The 15,670-nt window shown below is 50.2% G+C and overlaps 1 protein-coding gene across 14 annotated transcripts in view; it reads right to left on the reverse strand.

Annotated features, from left to right (window-relative positions):
* The window catches only part of INPP4A (inositol polyphosphate-4-phosphatase type I A), a 179,162-nt gene that overhangs the window by 48,788 nt on the left and 114,704 nt on the right, over positions 1–15,670 (reverse strand). For 7 of the 14 annotated variants that reach the window (XM_073239970.1, XM_036994600.2, XM_036994596.2 and 4 more), the window contains 7 exons: positions 14,714–14,969; positions 11,049–11,081; positions 6,554–6,726; positions 5,495–5,618; positions 4,425–4,551; positions 4,041–4,181; positions 1,625–1,722 (listed from right to left, as the gene is read on the reverse strand). In XM_073239970.1, the coding sequence (XP_073096071.1) occupies positions 1,625–1,722; positions 4,041–4,181; positions 4,425–4,551; positions 5,495–5,618; positions 6,554–6,726; positions 11,049–11,081; positions 14,714–14,969 (952 nt within the window). The remainder of the gene's footprint in view (positions 1–1,624; positions 1,723–4,040; positions 4,182–4,424; positions 4,552–5,494; positions 5,619–6,553; positions 6,727–11,048; positions 11,082–14,713; positions 14,970–15,670) is intronic. The other 7 variants (XM_036994608.2, XM_036994609.2, XM_036994606.2 and 4 more) reach the window with 3 other exon arrangements.

Genomic DNA, 15,670 nt, shown 5'->3' on the forward strand with positions numbered 1-15,670 from the left:
CCAGAGACACTGCTGCAGCTCGGAAATGACAAGATGACGAGTCCCGGTGGGAGCTGGAAGGTCAATGGGATTAAGCAAGAAAGGAAGGTGTGTTTAGGGATGGGACCTGGTGACCAGTATGGCCATTGTCCTGCACACAGTGTTGTCCACCACGGAAGGCCTCCATGTCATCCCATGCAGCTGGCCACATGGTGACAGGCCTGCCCCTCATCACAAAGGCCATGGGGACCTGGGCTGTACCTGTGCCCCAGCCCCGCTCCTCTGCCTGTCAGTGCCCACAGGTGTTGCACCAGCTCTCTAGCGACCTCATCCCGCGCAGGCCCTCCCCTCTGCCTGCCACACCCTCCCCTTGCTCACTCCCAGCTCCATCTTCAGGGGGCCACCAAGGAGCTGACAGTCAGTCCGAATGCTCCTCACCCCGCTGACATGGCTGGGTCAAAGTCAGAGAAAACAGCACCATCGGGCATCTCACAGCCTCACCCTCATCCACCAGCAGCTCGCACAGCTCTCCCCCACCCCCACCCAATCAGCACACTTGTCGATTCTAGACAAATTCTTGAAGGGCAACTTTTCCACACTCCTTCTCCACTGAAACCACTAAGCTTCTACCCCTCAGCCTGGCCCCCAAGGTCTCTTCAAACCTGTCTCTCCTAACAGGATGGCCTCACCAGCTGTCTGAGCACACAGGTCTCCAGCCAGGCCAACCCCTTTCTCCATGTGGACAATGGGTAATGACCACCTTGGAGGGCTGTTGTGGGGGTTCACTGTGGAAATGGGTGTGCTGTGTGGCTCAGCGCTAGACACATCAGTGACCCACAAGTGTGATGGAAGTCCTTCTACACCTTCCCTCTTTGTGACCCCATTAGAGGATGGGTGGGGTTCTGGCCCCTTGCCCTTGCGGGCTCCTGGCAGCTGGAGCAGGGCCAGCATTTGGAGGCCCAGCGCTCCTCTATCTGGCCTTCACTCCCAGGCAGGGTCTCCCCCTTATACATCACAGGGTCCTGAGGTGCTTTGTACTTGTGCTGAGTAAAAATATGTGCTGGGTTGAGTTCAGGAGAGATTCCCCACATACAGACAGTACAGGGGGCCCTGGGTTCTGCCTGAGTTCAGGGCGGTGGCATCTCCACTGTGTAGGCAGAGTGACAGCTGCTGTCACCTCTCCACTGCTTCCAGGGACAACCAACATCTGCCCAGCATCTTACTCTAGGCACCATGGAGGGGGTGCATGGGGTGCTCACACCAGGAGGGGGCAAGCCCACCCCCAGGCCAAGCAGGAGTCCTGCCTCTGGGAAAACCCCCAAATGCAAATGCATCAACAGACACCAGTGACAGGCAGTGTGGCAGAGAAGGCCCACAGTGTGTACAGGAGAAGAGAACCTACTGGAAAGAGGTCAGCGAGGACTGCAGCAGAAGGAAGCTCCTCTGGGTGAGGACGCAGGCCTGGCTGTGCCCAAGCAGGTGGACAGGCTGCCTTGGGGGCAGGGAAGCTAGAGGGAAGAGTGAGCCGGGGGCAGCCTCCAGAAGGCTATAAGCAGACAGCTGGAGCAGCAGGAAGGGTTCAGACACCCAAAGTGACAAAAGACAAAGGTGAGAAAGAAACCTGCCACACTGAAGAAATACTTACAGTCCTCAGGCAGAACTTCCTTAAACTGCTCGAAGTAGGAATTTAACCGCACCAAACTTTCCATGTTGATAACTTCTTGTAAAGATGTGTCACCAAACCTTTGGAGATCATGAGATATCATTAGTTGGCTGATGTCACTTTCTTCTAGCATGAATATCACTGCATTAAACTGCATTAAATCACTAACAACGTAACTCTCTCACACGCCACGTCCATCTAATTCCCCTCAAGCACCAGGTCATCTCTACCCCACTGGTGACAAGTTCAAGCACACCTCACCAGCAGGAAGCAGGCACACTTGTTACAGACGTGCCTAGGACATCATCAGAACTACGCATCCCAACCCTCACGCAGCACAGAACAGAAGAACAGAACCCCCTCCCAGCTCCAGATGGGAGCCCCTATGTCCTCTCACCCCAAAGGTGCTGAGAAGAGGGGATAGCGGTGGGGCTAAGGCTGAGGAGGGAGGACGCGGTCCAATGTGTGAATCTGAAGCTGCTCTCTGCCCGCGGGACCACTGGGCCTGAGCAGCCACTCCTCCTGGACTGTGAGGCGCCAGCCTTTGCTCACCATGCGGGGCCTCCCAGACAGCCAGGGTGTGCCAGAAGCGTAAGGGGGAGACAGAGGAGAGCCTCCCCAGAGGAAGGCACAGGCGTCATTAACACATGCCGGCTCTATAGTCCAAGGCCTGGACGCCCAGTCTAGCTCCGCCACTTCCCTGGTGAGTACCCTCCCTGCACAGCAGCCTCGTCATGGTCCCATGTCACTCTGAGGGGGCAGGACCTCCAGTGGGCCCACCATAGCCCTCTGCCTTGATGTCCACGTCTTCTCCTCTAGGTACCTGCTCCATCGGGGTGGCCCAGGGACATGAGCGAGCCAGCCCTGTCTATGAGGTGAGGAGAGACTGTCCCAGGAGCAAAGTAAAGACACTGCACCCTACCAGCCTCCCCACTGTTCCACACCCTCCTCCACCTGCCCCTGTGCTCCCTGCCATCTGGCCTCACTCAGCCTTTTCCAGAAACTGCTCCTGCCGAGTCGTCAAGAACAGCAGCTGTCAGGTGCTGGGAATGTTTCAATGCCCAGGGACTCCTTCCTGCTGGGCCCTCAATGCCATCCACTGTCCCTAAAGAGGGTGCCTCCAGCTGTGCTTGCACCCAGGGGTCTCAGCTTGCTGGGCTGGTGCCCCCAGCCTAGGAAAGCTCTCCTTCTGCCCCTGAGCATGCCCCTCTGTCTGGCTACTGAGCTCAGCAGGTGGAGGCACCTCTCCATAACTACGGATCCAGAAGCCTGGGCCTATTACTCTCCTGTGCAGCCTGCCCAGCTGAAGACCAGATCTACTTCTCCACTAAAGTAGTTCTCCAGTCTGTCCCCCACCTCATCTCCTGATCAGGTCCTTTGGCCTGGACTCTTCCTAACAATGGCCTTCATCATCAAACTTGTTCCCCTCATGTCTGCCCATGTGATCACATGGCCAGCAAGTGATCTATTTAAGATGTCAATCTGATCATATCCTGCCCTGCCAGAAGTTCTGTGATGTCACCCAGCAGCCGCACCACATTTGCCAAGTGGGGGTGACCCTTTATCTAGGGGTCAATGGATTTGACTATTGGGTTCTAAAAACCCAAGAGGAATAAGGCATATCATCCTAGAGACAAAATTGCCTTAACAGCAAGTACTTTAAGATACCTTGTTGTTCTAAAATACGCGTATCACATGAATAATAAAATAGGAAAGCAATTTACCTACTAGTGGCAGGTCATTATAGGCTACACACACCTGCCACCTCCCCTGCAGCGCACACACACGCACAAAGGTTTGGACATATGGCACATGTGACTCCTCCCTGCTGCTTGGCAGAGGATCCTGGAGGGAGTTATAAGGTGCAGGCCTTTAGAGTCAAGGCACACCTCTTAGGCTGGCACGCAGGCCTCTCTAACCTCACCACTGCCCCCCCCTCAACTGCCCGGGACCTGGGCCTAAGGATCACCCCAACTCCAAGCTTGGTTTTTCCTCAGGCTTCTTGGCCTGGGTCACCAGGTCTTACTTCCCCTCATCTGACCTCCTCCTACTTATTCTTCAAAACCCACTTCAACCATCACCCCAACTAGGAAGTCCTCACAGACCCTCCCAGACCTCATTAGGGCCTCTAACCTCTGCATTTAGCTTCATCTTTGCACCCATATCTCTTTCTCAACAGCCCAAGTCTCTTGAGGACACAGCCCATGCCTGATTCATCCTTGTAATCTCAGCACCAAAGATAGGTTCGGGCCTACAGCTGCACCTAAACAATGTTAGCCAAATGAAGGCAGGAATGACAGAGTCCACACAGTCCTCAGCCTGAAGGGGGCTAAGTAAATCTTCTATATCATCTCCACAACCACCCCAGCCACTGCAGGCCCCAAGGCCAGGCAGGCACCTCTCTGCCAGCGTCTGCTGCTCGTTGATGCCCACATTGAAGAGGACGGGCTGCACGCGCAGCAGCATGCCGCTCTGGATCTCCCGGGGCAGGGCGTCGAACAGGGGGCCCGGCAGAGGGATCCGCACATTAAACCCGTCCCTGGAAAACAGAGAAGAGACAGCATGTGGGGAGAGGAAAACCAGTATGAGAGTGTGCACTGGCTCAGTGATTTCTAAAACACTGGTCGTGTACCTTTAAAGGAGTTTGAAATTAGCATAGAGCACTGTGATCAGCATTTTTAACTGAATGAAATGGAATAAAATAAAATTCACATGTGCACCACATGTAATGAACATAAATTAGAACACTGTGCTAGTTCTGAGAATTAAAAAATATGTCTACCGATTTCCCGTGATGACCGGCAACATGTCAGTCGATGCACTGGAAGTGGCCTGAGTGACTTTGAAGGTCACGTTCCTCAAGTCCATGATTCCGAGGCTCATGTCCTCCAGCATGGCCAGCTCCTCACCTAAATACACAGCAGGGAAGGAGGGCTGTCAGGTGGAGGGGACATGCCCCTCTGCGAGTGGACGCTGCACGGGCACAGGGCTGGGGCATAGATGGAAGGTGACGAGATGAGGTGTGGCTGTGGTATGAGGGGCCAAGAGGCTAGGCAGGAGCCTCTCCAAGCTTCTGCACTGGGCGACTCCCGTCTTTGAGAGTAAACACTGCTACTGAGTCCCATGGCCACATTAAAAAGGCAGCTGGTGCAAATATGCACCATACTTCCTAGCCATTTCCTGGTGAAGGAAGTGTGGGCTGGAAACCAACATGCACGGGTCTTCAGAAGGTAAAGCTGGCTCTTCAGTAAAATGGCATGTTGTGGCCACACACTTCTATTCACAAGGCCTGATATTTATTTGATATCTTACAATCCCAAGAATTAACAAATACTTTTTCAAAACTATCCATTTTTACTTTCTCAGAAGAAATAAAAATAAAGTTAGGGTAAGGAGAAGAAGTCTTTATAGAGGGCAATTTGGATATGTCTATGAAAATATTCCTACCACTTGACCCAGCAACTTCCCTTCTGAGAAGGCGGGGTGGCCGAAACAGGCCCCTAGGCCCACACAGACTTGTGTGCCGAGATGAACTGCGACTGTGTTAACAGGAGCCACTGAGAAACAGTAAATGTCCCACAGGAAGTTATTGCTTAAATAATTATCATCCCTTCTCAACAAGAAAAACCATTAAGATGGAACAACAAGAAAAGTAAGCAGGGCATGAGTTGTAACTGTCTGGGACTTTTTATTTGCATCTTTGTTACACATTTTGGTGATGTTTGGATTACTAGAATGTATTGCTGGTGTAGCCAGAACAATACTCCGGGAAGAGGGGGTCACAGCTGTCACTGGCGCTGCCCACGAGCCCCAGGACCCCGGGCCGAGGGAGCAGGGGGCCCTGCATCTCACCGTAGGTGCTCAGCAGGCTCTCAAACTGGGCGAGCAGCCCGATGGTGTAGAGCTGCCGCAGGAAGCCGTCGTCATGCAGGCAGTTCCTCAGCTTGATGATGAAGCCACAGATGAGGGCGGTCAGCTGTGGGAAACATGCTGGGTAGGGGCTGGCCGGGGACAGACGCCGCCTCACCCATGGGCAGTCGGGCTTCGGCGGCACCACCTCTCCCTCACAGGGCCGGGGGGCATCTGGCTCCAGGGCCACAAAGAACACGCAGCATTCCAGGTTTCCTGCTTCCGTTGCTCCCGAGGCCAGTTTGATTTTGGCTCCACCTCTGACCTGACCTGCCTGGGGTTACTCCTGGCCTGGAACCTTCTGGAAGCCCAGAATTAATTGCCCACAGTGAAAGGGTCTTCATGCTCACTGATCCATCCCAGCTCTGAATGGAAACTCAGGTGACCATGACAAAGACCAGAAAGGAGAGACCATGGTCACTCTGCAAGTTTCCCCCATGGGACACCCTCTGTGGGACGGAGCAGGCCTCACAGGGACAGGAGGGAGAAAGACAAAGGACCAGCCTGACCCTCTGGCACTGTCCACTCAGCTTATCTGGTTAAAGCATCTGTCAAGCCTGTGGCATTCATTTCTAGCCTTCCCTTCTCAGGAGGATAATGATCATCAGAACACGGTTGTGCACAAGTGGCAGAACTAGGTACCTGCTGTTTCACCAACAAGAACGGACTGCCTTGAGAGCACAGTCCTGCACCTCCTGAACTCCTTTGTAGGAAGTAAAGTGGCAAAGAGGCCTGTGCCACCTGCAGCCCCACACTGCTGTGCAGGAGCAACAGGCACACACATGCATTACTGCCAGCTCTTCAGGGAGAAACAAGTGTGGAATAAGACCCTCTCCTAAAGGTCCTCCAAGTTGCAATCTAGACCTCCCTGCTGTATAAATTTAAATGCAGCAGGCAGGAGAAAATATTGCCATGTGTGGTTTGTTTGATGTGAAGTGAGAGGGCACAAGGCTTCCTAAGCCCGTCTCCCCGAGTGGGAGGTGCCACGGGCTCCAGCCTTACCGTCTGGCAGAAGACCACGTCGCGGCGGTACTGCAGGCTCAGGTATGTGGCTATGGTGGGAGCGCTGTCCTGCATGAGCAGGAAGACCATCGCCTTCTTGGCCTTGTCACTCATCATGGCCACGCAGTCCGTGAGGGTCGTCAGCAGCGGGTAAAGAGCCTCACTCCATTCTCCTGGGCATGAGGGAAGGAGTCACTTCAGAAGGAAGGTTTTAGGTAGGTTCTGGAAGGGTAACAAGTTTCACACTCCCTAGACCCCAAACTGCCCTCTCACTCCCCCTCTGTCCACCCTTCTGCACCTTATAACTCTGCCTGGCTCACACTCAGGCCCAGAACTGGCACCAAGTTCTACCTGGAACCAACCCAGTCTCTAGCCTTCTAGCCTGAAGCTCCTCCAATAAACTCAAACATCAGTTCTACTGTGGGACCGCTGACACACGCCTGGTCTCCCGATCCTACTGGGGATTCTGCACAAAATATGCCAGACTTTCCTTTTAGGGGAAACAACAGAAAAGCATCTGCAAGTCCTGACTAAGCACAAAAATTATCCTGCATGCAGAGGCCAATCCCCTCCCACAGCCCCCATTCCACACGGGGAGACAGGGCACCCAGGACAGTGACCTGCCATCTTGCTTCTCTTGACCAGGTGTAAAGGCAGAGACCCCTGTCCTTCTAGAGCAAAGAACAAGTCTACCCCCGGGTAGCCTCTGTGCAGCTACGTTACACCCCGACGCTCCATGTCTGGAGCAGGGCCCCTCCACAGGGCTCCCGCACTCTCAGCTCTCTGCATGTCCCGCCCTTTGGCATTCACTTTCTTCCCACCCGGCCTCACTGCTTGGTGGCCTCTATTTCTAGTTTAGTTTTCTTTTAGGGATAAAAGGAAAGTTTGATCCTGTACCAAAACAACTAAAAACAGAACCTCAGGGGAAACAAAGTGAAAGATATTTTTGGTTTTGGCTCTTTGTCCCTCCCTGTTTAGAAGACCTTTAAAAGGGAAAAGACATGCCCTCATCAGTTATATTTTTAACAGGTCACTGAGCCCAGACACAGGCATTTGACCATCACCACTGAGCCACACGTGGCAGGGGCAGCAGAGAGAAGGACAAGGTGCAAGTCCCAGTGTCCCGGACATCAAGCCACCACCCTTGGGGAAGGCCGCAGGGCCCTGTGAGGCTCTTATGTAAACAGAACCTAATACAGAGAGAAGGGAGACATGGCTCTGCTTTCTCAAACTGTATGCCTAGCATTTGTTGAGAAACAAATTTAGAAAAATGTGCAAAAGGACTTCCCTATACTCAGCATTTGGTTAACACAGATTTCTAAGTATATGTAATAATTCAAAATTTGGAAATGATCTAACTGTACATGCAAGCACACTGTATGTGGAGAAGGATTTATATCTGTAATGAGAAAAGCAGGCTTAAATTTAGAAAGTCTATAGCAGAAAGGTCTTAGCAAATAAATCACGGGGACAAAGAACGCTGGACTGGGGTATGGAAAATACGAGTCCGAGGCCCTGGCTGCTGCTGAGCAGCAGTGGGCCTGGGGCAGGTCTTCCAATCCCACAGCCACACGGGTCCTTTTCTGTAAGATGGGACAGCTATACTAGACAACACCAAGTCTCTTTCTTCCTCTAAAAACTTCACAGACCATGGTTTAGTTTCTTTGAAAAACTGCTGAATGCATGCCGATTATATTCATCAACTATCCAGAAAGGCCAATGGCAACTAAGTTTTAATAGCCAAAGAGGTTGGGGAAAGGTGGGCAGGCATTAAGACTGTTTTTCACTGAGAAGCAAATGCTCTTAGAGCAAATGTTACTCATTTTACTTCACTCTACCACTTAACATGCATAGACATATGTAATTAACATGCAAATTATGATCATGTTAACCTGAAAATGATCTCATTTGAGATAGCGGTACTGACTAAGTAAGCCCTCTCTGTACAATAGTTTTTTACTTTGCCCACTTTCAAAAAAACCCGTAAACTCAGAATTAGGGCAGTCTGCATTTAGGAGGAAAAAACAACATTGAACAGGCTGGAGTATAGGGGAATGGCTAGAAAGCAGTTGGAGCTTTTCCAGGGGAAGGGATGTGGACCTGGGTGGGAGGTGGGTCTGCCATCTGCCCAGAGAAGGCCTCAGCAGGTCTGGATGAGTCAATCAGAGCGCCAGCCACCATTTACACAACACCTATCAGTGCTTTACTTCATAACTGTTCTCTCATTTAGTTTAGTCCACAGAGATAGGATTATCATGACAGTTTCAGAAAGGTTAAGAGTCTTCCCAGACACTCAAAAAGCAGCAGCATCTGTATGTATGTCTAACTGGTTCCAAACTCCACTTTGATCATGTCAGGCTGCTTCTGCTGAGCAGAGGGGGAATGGGGGTGGAGGGGATAATACATTTGGGTCAATATGAAGAGAAACTAAAGTTAAAAGTTTACAAACAAAATGAATTTGAGGACAGTAATGGGATTTCTACCAGAACCCAGCTAAGTAAAAGATGATAGCTGCGTTAGGGTTGGCGAAGGGTTATACACTGCTTCTTCAGTGAGAAAAGTCTTGCTATGAAAAACCCAGCTTGACTAGACAGCATCCTTAGGGATGTAGTGGACTCCCCTTTTGGGGGCAGGCTCCTATCTAGTTGCTAACCTGTTGGCACCTGCTGACTGGACCAGCCCCTGAGCACTCCACACTATGGGGAACTGGGAAGGGCTTTCAAACCATATTGTGCTTTTGCATTTTTTTTTCCTCCTGAACAGGGAAAGGAGGAAAGGGGGGAGGGAGGGAGAATGAGCAAGAAAATGTGTATTTTAATCCACAGTTACGGTTCTGTGGGAAAAGCCAAAGGAACTCCTGGCAGGGGACAATACCGTTATAGTGCATTAGACATCAACTGTGGCGAACCACCAGTGCTTCTGTAAATGATGCAGCTGACAGAAACAAGGAGGGTCCTACAAGCCAGGCGTGGTCTGTGTGCTGCTGGAAACCCACCAGACTTCCCATTAGCTCTACAAACTGCAGGAACCCCTGGGCATCTCTGGGGTGGGCTCATGAAGCTGCCCCCCCACCCCGACTTCCTCGTCCTGACTGCTGGGTGTGGTCCTGGTGTCTCCACCACTGGGGTTCTGGGGACATCAGCTCAGCAGGAAGGCACTGGGAGTCAAGCTGGGAGGTCTGGAAGCCCAGGGACAGACATGAAGGAGAAAGAGAAGGCACAGGCCAGGAAAGGCAGTGGAGAGGAAGGGACAAAATTATCTCTCTCAGTAACTACCAAGGCCTCAGTGACCCCGAGGATCCACGGAGGCTGAGTTTGGAGACCTCGCACTGACTTTTTGGGAGAGACAAACTGTGAAGGGCCGAAAGCAAATTGAGGGGCTTATGTACCCAATCAGATTAGACTGCTGACAAGCTAACTTTGAATGGGGCACTGGGGGGTTACTGCCAGGAGTCACCACCAAAAGCTAAGCTGAAGTCACGGTGCTGTGTGAGCTAAGGGGAGCTGCCAGCTGACGGGACAGTTTGGTAAACCCCACAATCCCCAGTTTGCTACACTCCAGGTATAAAGCAGGTGTCCTGCTATCTCATATTTACATCCAGTTGAAACTATGTAATCATCAGACTGATTATGGAGCTGGTTTTGGGAGTATAAGAAAAAAAAGTCCTATCTTTGGGGGTCTCCTGTTCACTCTGAGAAAACCACAAGTCCTATCTGGGAAACTCAATACGAACTAGAGCAGGGTCAGCACACTTTTTCTGTAAAGACTAGGTAATAAATATCCTAGGCTTTGAAGGCCCTGGGGTCTGTGTCACAACTACTCGCCTCTAGCACTGCTCCACAAAAGCAGCCACAGACATCAGGGGAATGAATGGGTGTGACAAGTTTCCAACAGACCATTGCTTAGAAGAGCAGGCAGTGGATAGGATTTGGCTCAGAGCCACAGTCTGCCAACCCCTGAACTAGAACCATAAACACTGATTTCTACATGCAAATACAGGATAAAAAAATTTATTTCTAGTGCTAACTCCAACTGAGGCCCATAGCAATGCCTGAAAAGAATTCTAAAGTTATATCCAGATTCAGAAGACAGGATGTTGTATGATGGCAAATGTTGCAGCATTTGGGCGGTTACAGACCTTTCAAGTAAAGCTCCCAAGTTCAGGTGAAATCACAGAAAGTGACATTTGCAAATATGTGCCTCTGTAAATCAGGTTACCCACTTTTGAAAGCCCAGTGCACTCATGGACATTAATCATCTGAAAAAGTTTTAGGATGGGAAAAATTGCATGTGGTAAGTCTGCTTTAGGCCACAGTCCCCAGACCAACTGCTCCCTCACCAAACCTAAGAAAAGTTGCTACATGCCTCAAATGAAGAAATTCCTAAACTAGGTTCCTAACTCTGGGAGCACAAAGTAATCTTTGATAATTTAGCCACAAACGCTACCTGAGTGTTACAAAGACAGCTGCAGAAGCCTTCAACGGAAACCACGTACCTGGGCTGGACTCGTCTGGAGGGGGGCTGCAATCTGCACAGAAATGGAGGGCGACATGGATGATTAAGGAGCGCACACAGTTCAGACACAAACAACTCAATACTCCAAGCAACTGCATCAGCAGCTTGCAGCCAGATGGCTAACTGCACGGAGAAGAGGTCGGAGGCCTGCCTGCTTCCTCCCCAAGAAGGCACACGAAGGGCAGCCAAGCCCCTGGTGGTGCACACTGCCTCTTTCACCGGCACAGACATTCATGCTACTAGACTTCCACAAAAAAATGCTCTTCACATATGACAATGTGATAATGTGCCCACATGGATCACATTGTATGTGGAAGAGCCCTGTGTGTCAGCTCACAACATCTGGAAGCAAACGGGTAACGAGAGAGACTGACCAGTAACGTGAGCATCCGCAGTTCTGAGCCCGTGGCCCCAACTCACGACTGGGTCCTGGGCTGAATGCTGACTGCTCAGATCCAAAAGCTTAGGATCCAGGGGTGAAACCAATATACCAAACAACATCTATGCCAACTGTTAAAATTTAAACTAAATATAAACGTTTATGATTTGGGCAAAGTCTAGAATTAGAATTGCCCCTCCAGGTCCACAAACAACACCAATTTAATTCACTGAGTCACATTTCCGTGACTGAAGTACTCATTTCAATTTCACACTTCCCTTAAAACCCTGATTTTTCAATTTCACATTTCCCTTAAAAACCTGGTTAACTGGGTGTGCCAACTGAAAGAAAACAAGTTTGAAAAGGGATCATTTGGAATAAAAGTTTATTTACTTTTATGTCTAAATTTTGTGGTTCAAAGACTGTCTTCAGGATACTGAAATGAGTGGTTTCAGATCCCCATGAATAGCTGGAACCAGATTTATGGAGACGTTTACAAACTGGGTTGTCCAGAAGAGGGTGGCAAGGGATCCTTTCTCTCTAATCATGTTTGGCAATGACTTCTTAAACTGGCAAAGGGGACAGAAATAGAGCAGAATTAAAGGCCTCTAGTAGTTGAAGACTTCAACCTCTCATTAGAGCCCAAATACCTGAGACTATCTACCTACCAAAGAAGAAACCACAGTGTGGAGTGAGGCAGTGTCCTAAACACCTGTCCAGCTAATGAGAACTACTGCAGACCCTGAAAAAACACAGATTTCTGCCTCTCAGTAACCCTTCCTCCAAGATTCCAAGTCTGAATGAGGAGGCAGGTCTAGAAGTCTGCTTTAATGACCTTCTATGGGGATCCCCAACAGCTGAGTTGGGCATTCCTGAGAAGGCAACAGGGTTAAACCCCACTGGGTGAATTCAATATTTCAATCAAAATGGAGAGAAGGGAATCCCTTTTGGTGCTCCTGGACCAGCGCTGGGCTTATAATTTGTCTTAGGTCATGGAGGGCCTTGAGATTTGATGATCAGTATGGACTCTCTCTCATTTAAGCACATAATTTCAGGGGCACACAAACCTGGGGTACAACCCATAGACCCCAGGTTAAGAACACCCTGGTCTGGGGTCTGAACGACTCTTCACGGATGACGAGAGGAGAACAGCGTATTCACGAAAGGTAAGGGGAGCCACCAAATCCTGGCAGGTTGGGGGAGGGGTGCAGGAGGCCTGTAAGGCACTTGTGGGGAAAACTAGGAGGAGAGAGAGGCTCACGGAGACTCTGCGGGTCCAGAGGGCAGCGACTTGTCAGTAGGTCCTGCGAAGTCCTGGCCTTGGGTCACCCCACCGGCCAGGCAAGGCTCTGAGCAGCTCTTCAGGAGGGTGAGCTGAGAGGCAGGCCCACTCCCTGGGTGAAAGGTGAGAACCAAGGACCCAGGACAGGGTAGACAACTGAAATGAAAACTGATGATGCCTTCCCAAGAGGCACGGAGTTGTTCATGTATGATAAATAAGCTGGTGTGAACACAACCTGCCCATAAAGCCAAAATAAGTGCCCAAGGGAACTGGAATGGCATCAGCAGTCATGACAGAGCCAAGCACTGGCCCTGGAGGGTGAGAAACTGAGTAAAATAAATGGTTCACAGTCTGATGCTTTCTCATGCCAAAGTCTGAATAGCTCCCTGGCTATGCTCAAGATTTTTAAATTAAGGATCCCCTGTAGTTAATTTAGTGGCATATGGTTTCATACGTTTCTCTGAGTACTGATCAGCAGAGTTAGACTCTCTCAGACGTAAGCTTCATATTCCCATGAGTGCAACAGACATGATGTGTATGACACACACAATTACAAGTCATGCCCTAGATACCATAAATAAATGCTCATTTAAATAACTTTAAAACTATATTTAAATTTGTCTATATTTGAACAATACAGGATGTATCTAGAAAAAAATGACATCTATGTTATGGATATAACAGAATATCTGATTAAATAATCTATCTCCTGCATTTAAAAAAAATTCAACAAATTACTTTTTAAATATGCAGAAAAATGTTACGATCACAAGCAAGACAATATTAAACAGAAACAAGCAATGAACTTTCAGAAAATTTTGCTTTTAAAGCACAATTTACATTAAAAAATTAGAACACAGAGACAAAATAGCTCCATGAACCAATCACAGGTTTGGGTAACTGAAACTATACCCCTACACAGATGGAAGAGTGGAAGACATAAACACTGTTGAATCAAAGACTCAAGTGAAACAGTGCCCTGGAAACAGACTGCAGGCAGATCGGAAAGGTGAAGGGCAGCATACACATGAAGAAGGATCTGATCAAGAGGCTCTAATAAAAGAGCACAGTTCTGCCTTGGATGAAAGCAGCCCAATTCAGAAATTAGAAGTCCGCACAGTATGAAGCCTGACCCTGGCCCATCTGGGCCTTACTTACTGCCACTTGACACTGCCCAAAGGGGAGCAAAGAGGAGGCAGAGGCTAGGTCTGCAGCCAGAACCCCCTGAGTGGCAGGACCAAGGATTCACTCGTTTAGAAAGCACGTGTTCCCCAGCTTCAAGGCTTAGAAACAGGGCAGTGTCTGGTTATGTTCTGTGCCCTCACAGACAGAAGACTCTTTCTGAGGTGTGTTGCTTTACGCCAATGTCCTACCATCTACTGAGAGCCCCACATTGGAGGTGGTGCTGAACAGAGGAAGCTAACTTAGTCCCCAGAGGCACAGACTGGGGTCTACCATCTGGCTGAGTTAACAGTCCCAAGACAATGTGCCTCTGCCAGAAAAGACTGCCCAGCCACTGACAACCAGCCTTTAAAGAAGTCTACTGGGCCTGTTAACAGCTCTCACCCAGCTGCATCCCTGCATGACTCACCTTTTTCTTGACTGAACCAATTCCTAATGGAATGAACAATCTCATTAGAAAAGTATCTGCATTTTGGCTTCCTTCAGGTTCTCAGAATGATTTACAAGCCAGAGGAGCCCAGGAGCCCTACCTTCACTGATAGGGCCATGTGACCCTGGGGGGTCCCCAAGAATCTGCCTTTGCCAGACACACAGATTCACTCACAGACTCCACGGGCAGGAAGACTATGGAGCCTCACCCTCACTGCCTGCTGCTCCACACACTGCAACCCCCCACTCTACCTGACAGCCCTCCCTGCAGTCTGCGTGGGGGAGGAGGCCATGGTGTCAGAAACACAGACGGACAGACAGATGCAGCATGAGGTGGAGGCAGCATGAGTGGGAAGCATGGATGCATACGCACGTGTGCTCGGGTGAGGATGGCATGCAGCAGAGGGCACGGTGGAGGGGCATGGCGAGGAGGGCATGTCGCAGAAGGGGTCCTCTGGCCTGATCCAGTAGGCGTGGCTGTCCCGGTTACCTTTCCTGCTGGTGCAGCTGCCCGCACAGGGGAAGACGTCCTCACAGGCCTCACCATGCAGGCGCTCCCTCTGCAGCAGCTTGTCTACCCGCTGAATGATGCACTCCAAGCTCTTGTCAACATTCAGCCACACTTTCTCCTTCCAAACCAGAAAGGCCCGTTTGAGTCACCTCTCCCGAGGGTGAAAACAGAACAGAACACAAACCAAACCACCCCTGGCTGACCCCCAGCCCCAGGCTACCAGGCTTATTAAAATGTCACAAGATGTAGAAATATCAAATAATTCAGAATTCCCCATTAAAGCTGTATTTGTTTTTCATTAAGATAAATCAATGTCCTATAGTCACTGTTCTTAAAGTTTGGGAGATGTTCACTAGTAACTACCCTGGAGGTCACAGAGGACTTTCCCATGCCGTCCAGTGCTGGCAGAAGGGCTACATGGCCCAATGAGGCAGTCTTGTCCCCTCCTGCCTCTCTGCAGACCTCCCACAACCATCACACACAGAGGGGACCAAGGTTTCTTTTTGGATGGAGGAAAACAGAAGCAGCAGACCATTTAAGATGGGGGAGGTGGGGAGGAGGTAAAGGAGAGCTAGGAGCTATCTGCCGAAACCCACACACGGAGCGTACTATGCCAGAGCAGGGCTGGAGGGATGCCCTGCTGCTGCCTAACAATTCAGGACCTCACAGAACAATGCCTCTCAACACTACTCCCAACAAATGATAAAAACGAGTTGCATGGTAGGTTCCTCCCTCAGGAGGCACAGCCGAGCTCTCAGGGTCAGCTCCGTGGGACAGCAATGGATGCAGGGTCAGGGGCAGCATCTCCAAAACCCTCCC

Source organism: Manis javanica, chromosome 1 (assembly GCF_040802235.1).
Source record: "Manis javanica isolate MJ-LG chromosome 1, MJ_LKY, whole genome shotgun sequence".
Taxonomy (NCBI): domain Eukaryota; kingdom Metazoa; phylum Chordata; class Mammalia; order Pholidota; family Manidae; genus Manis; species Manis javanica.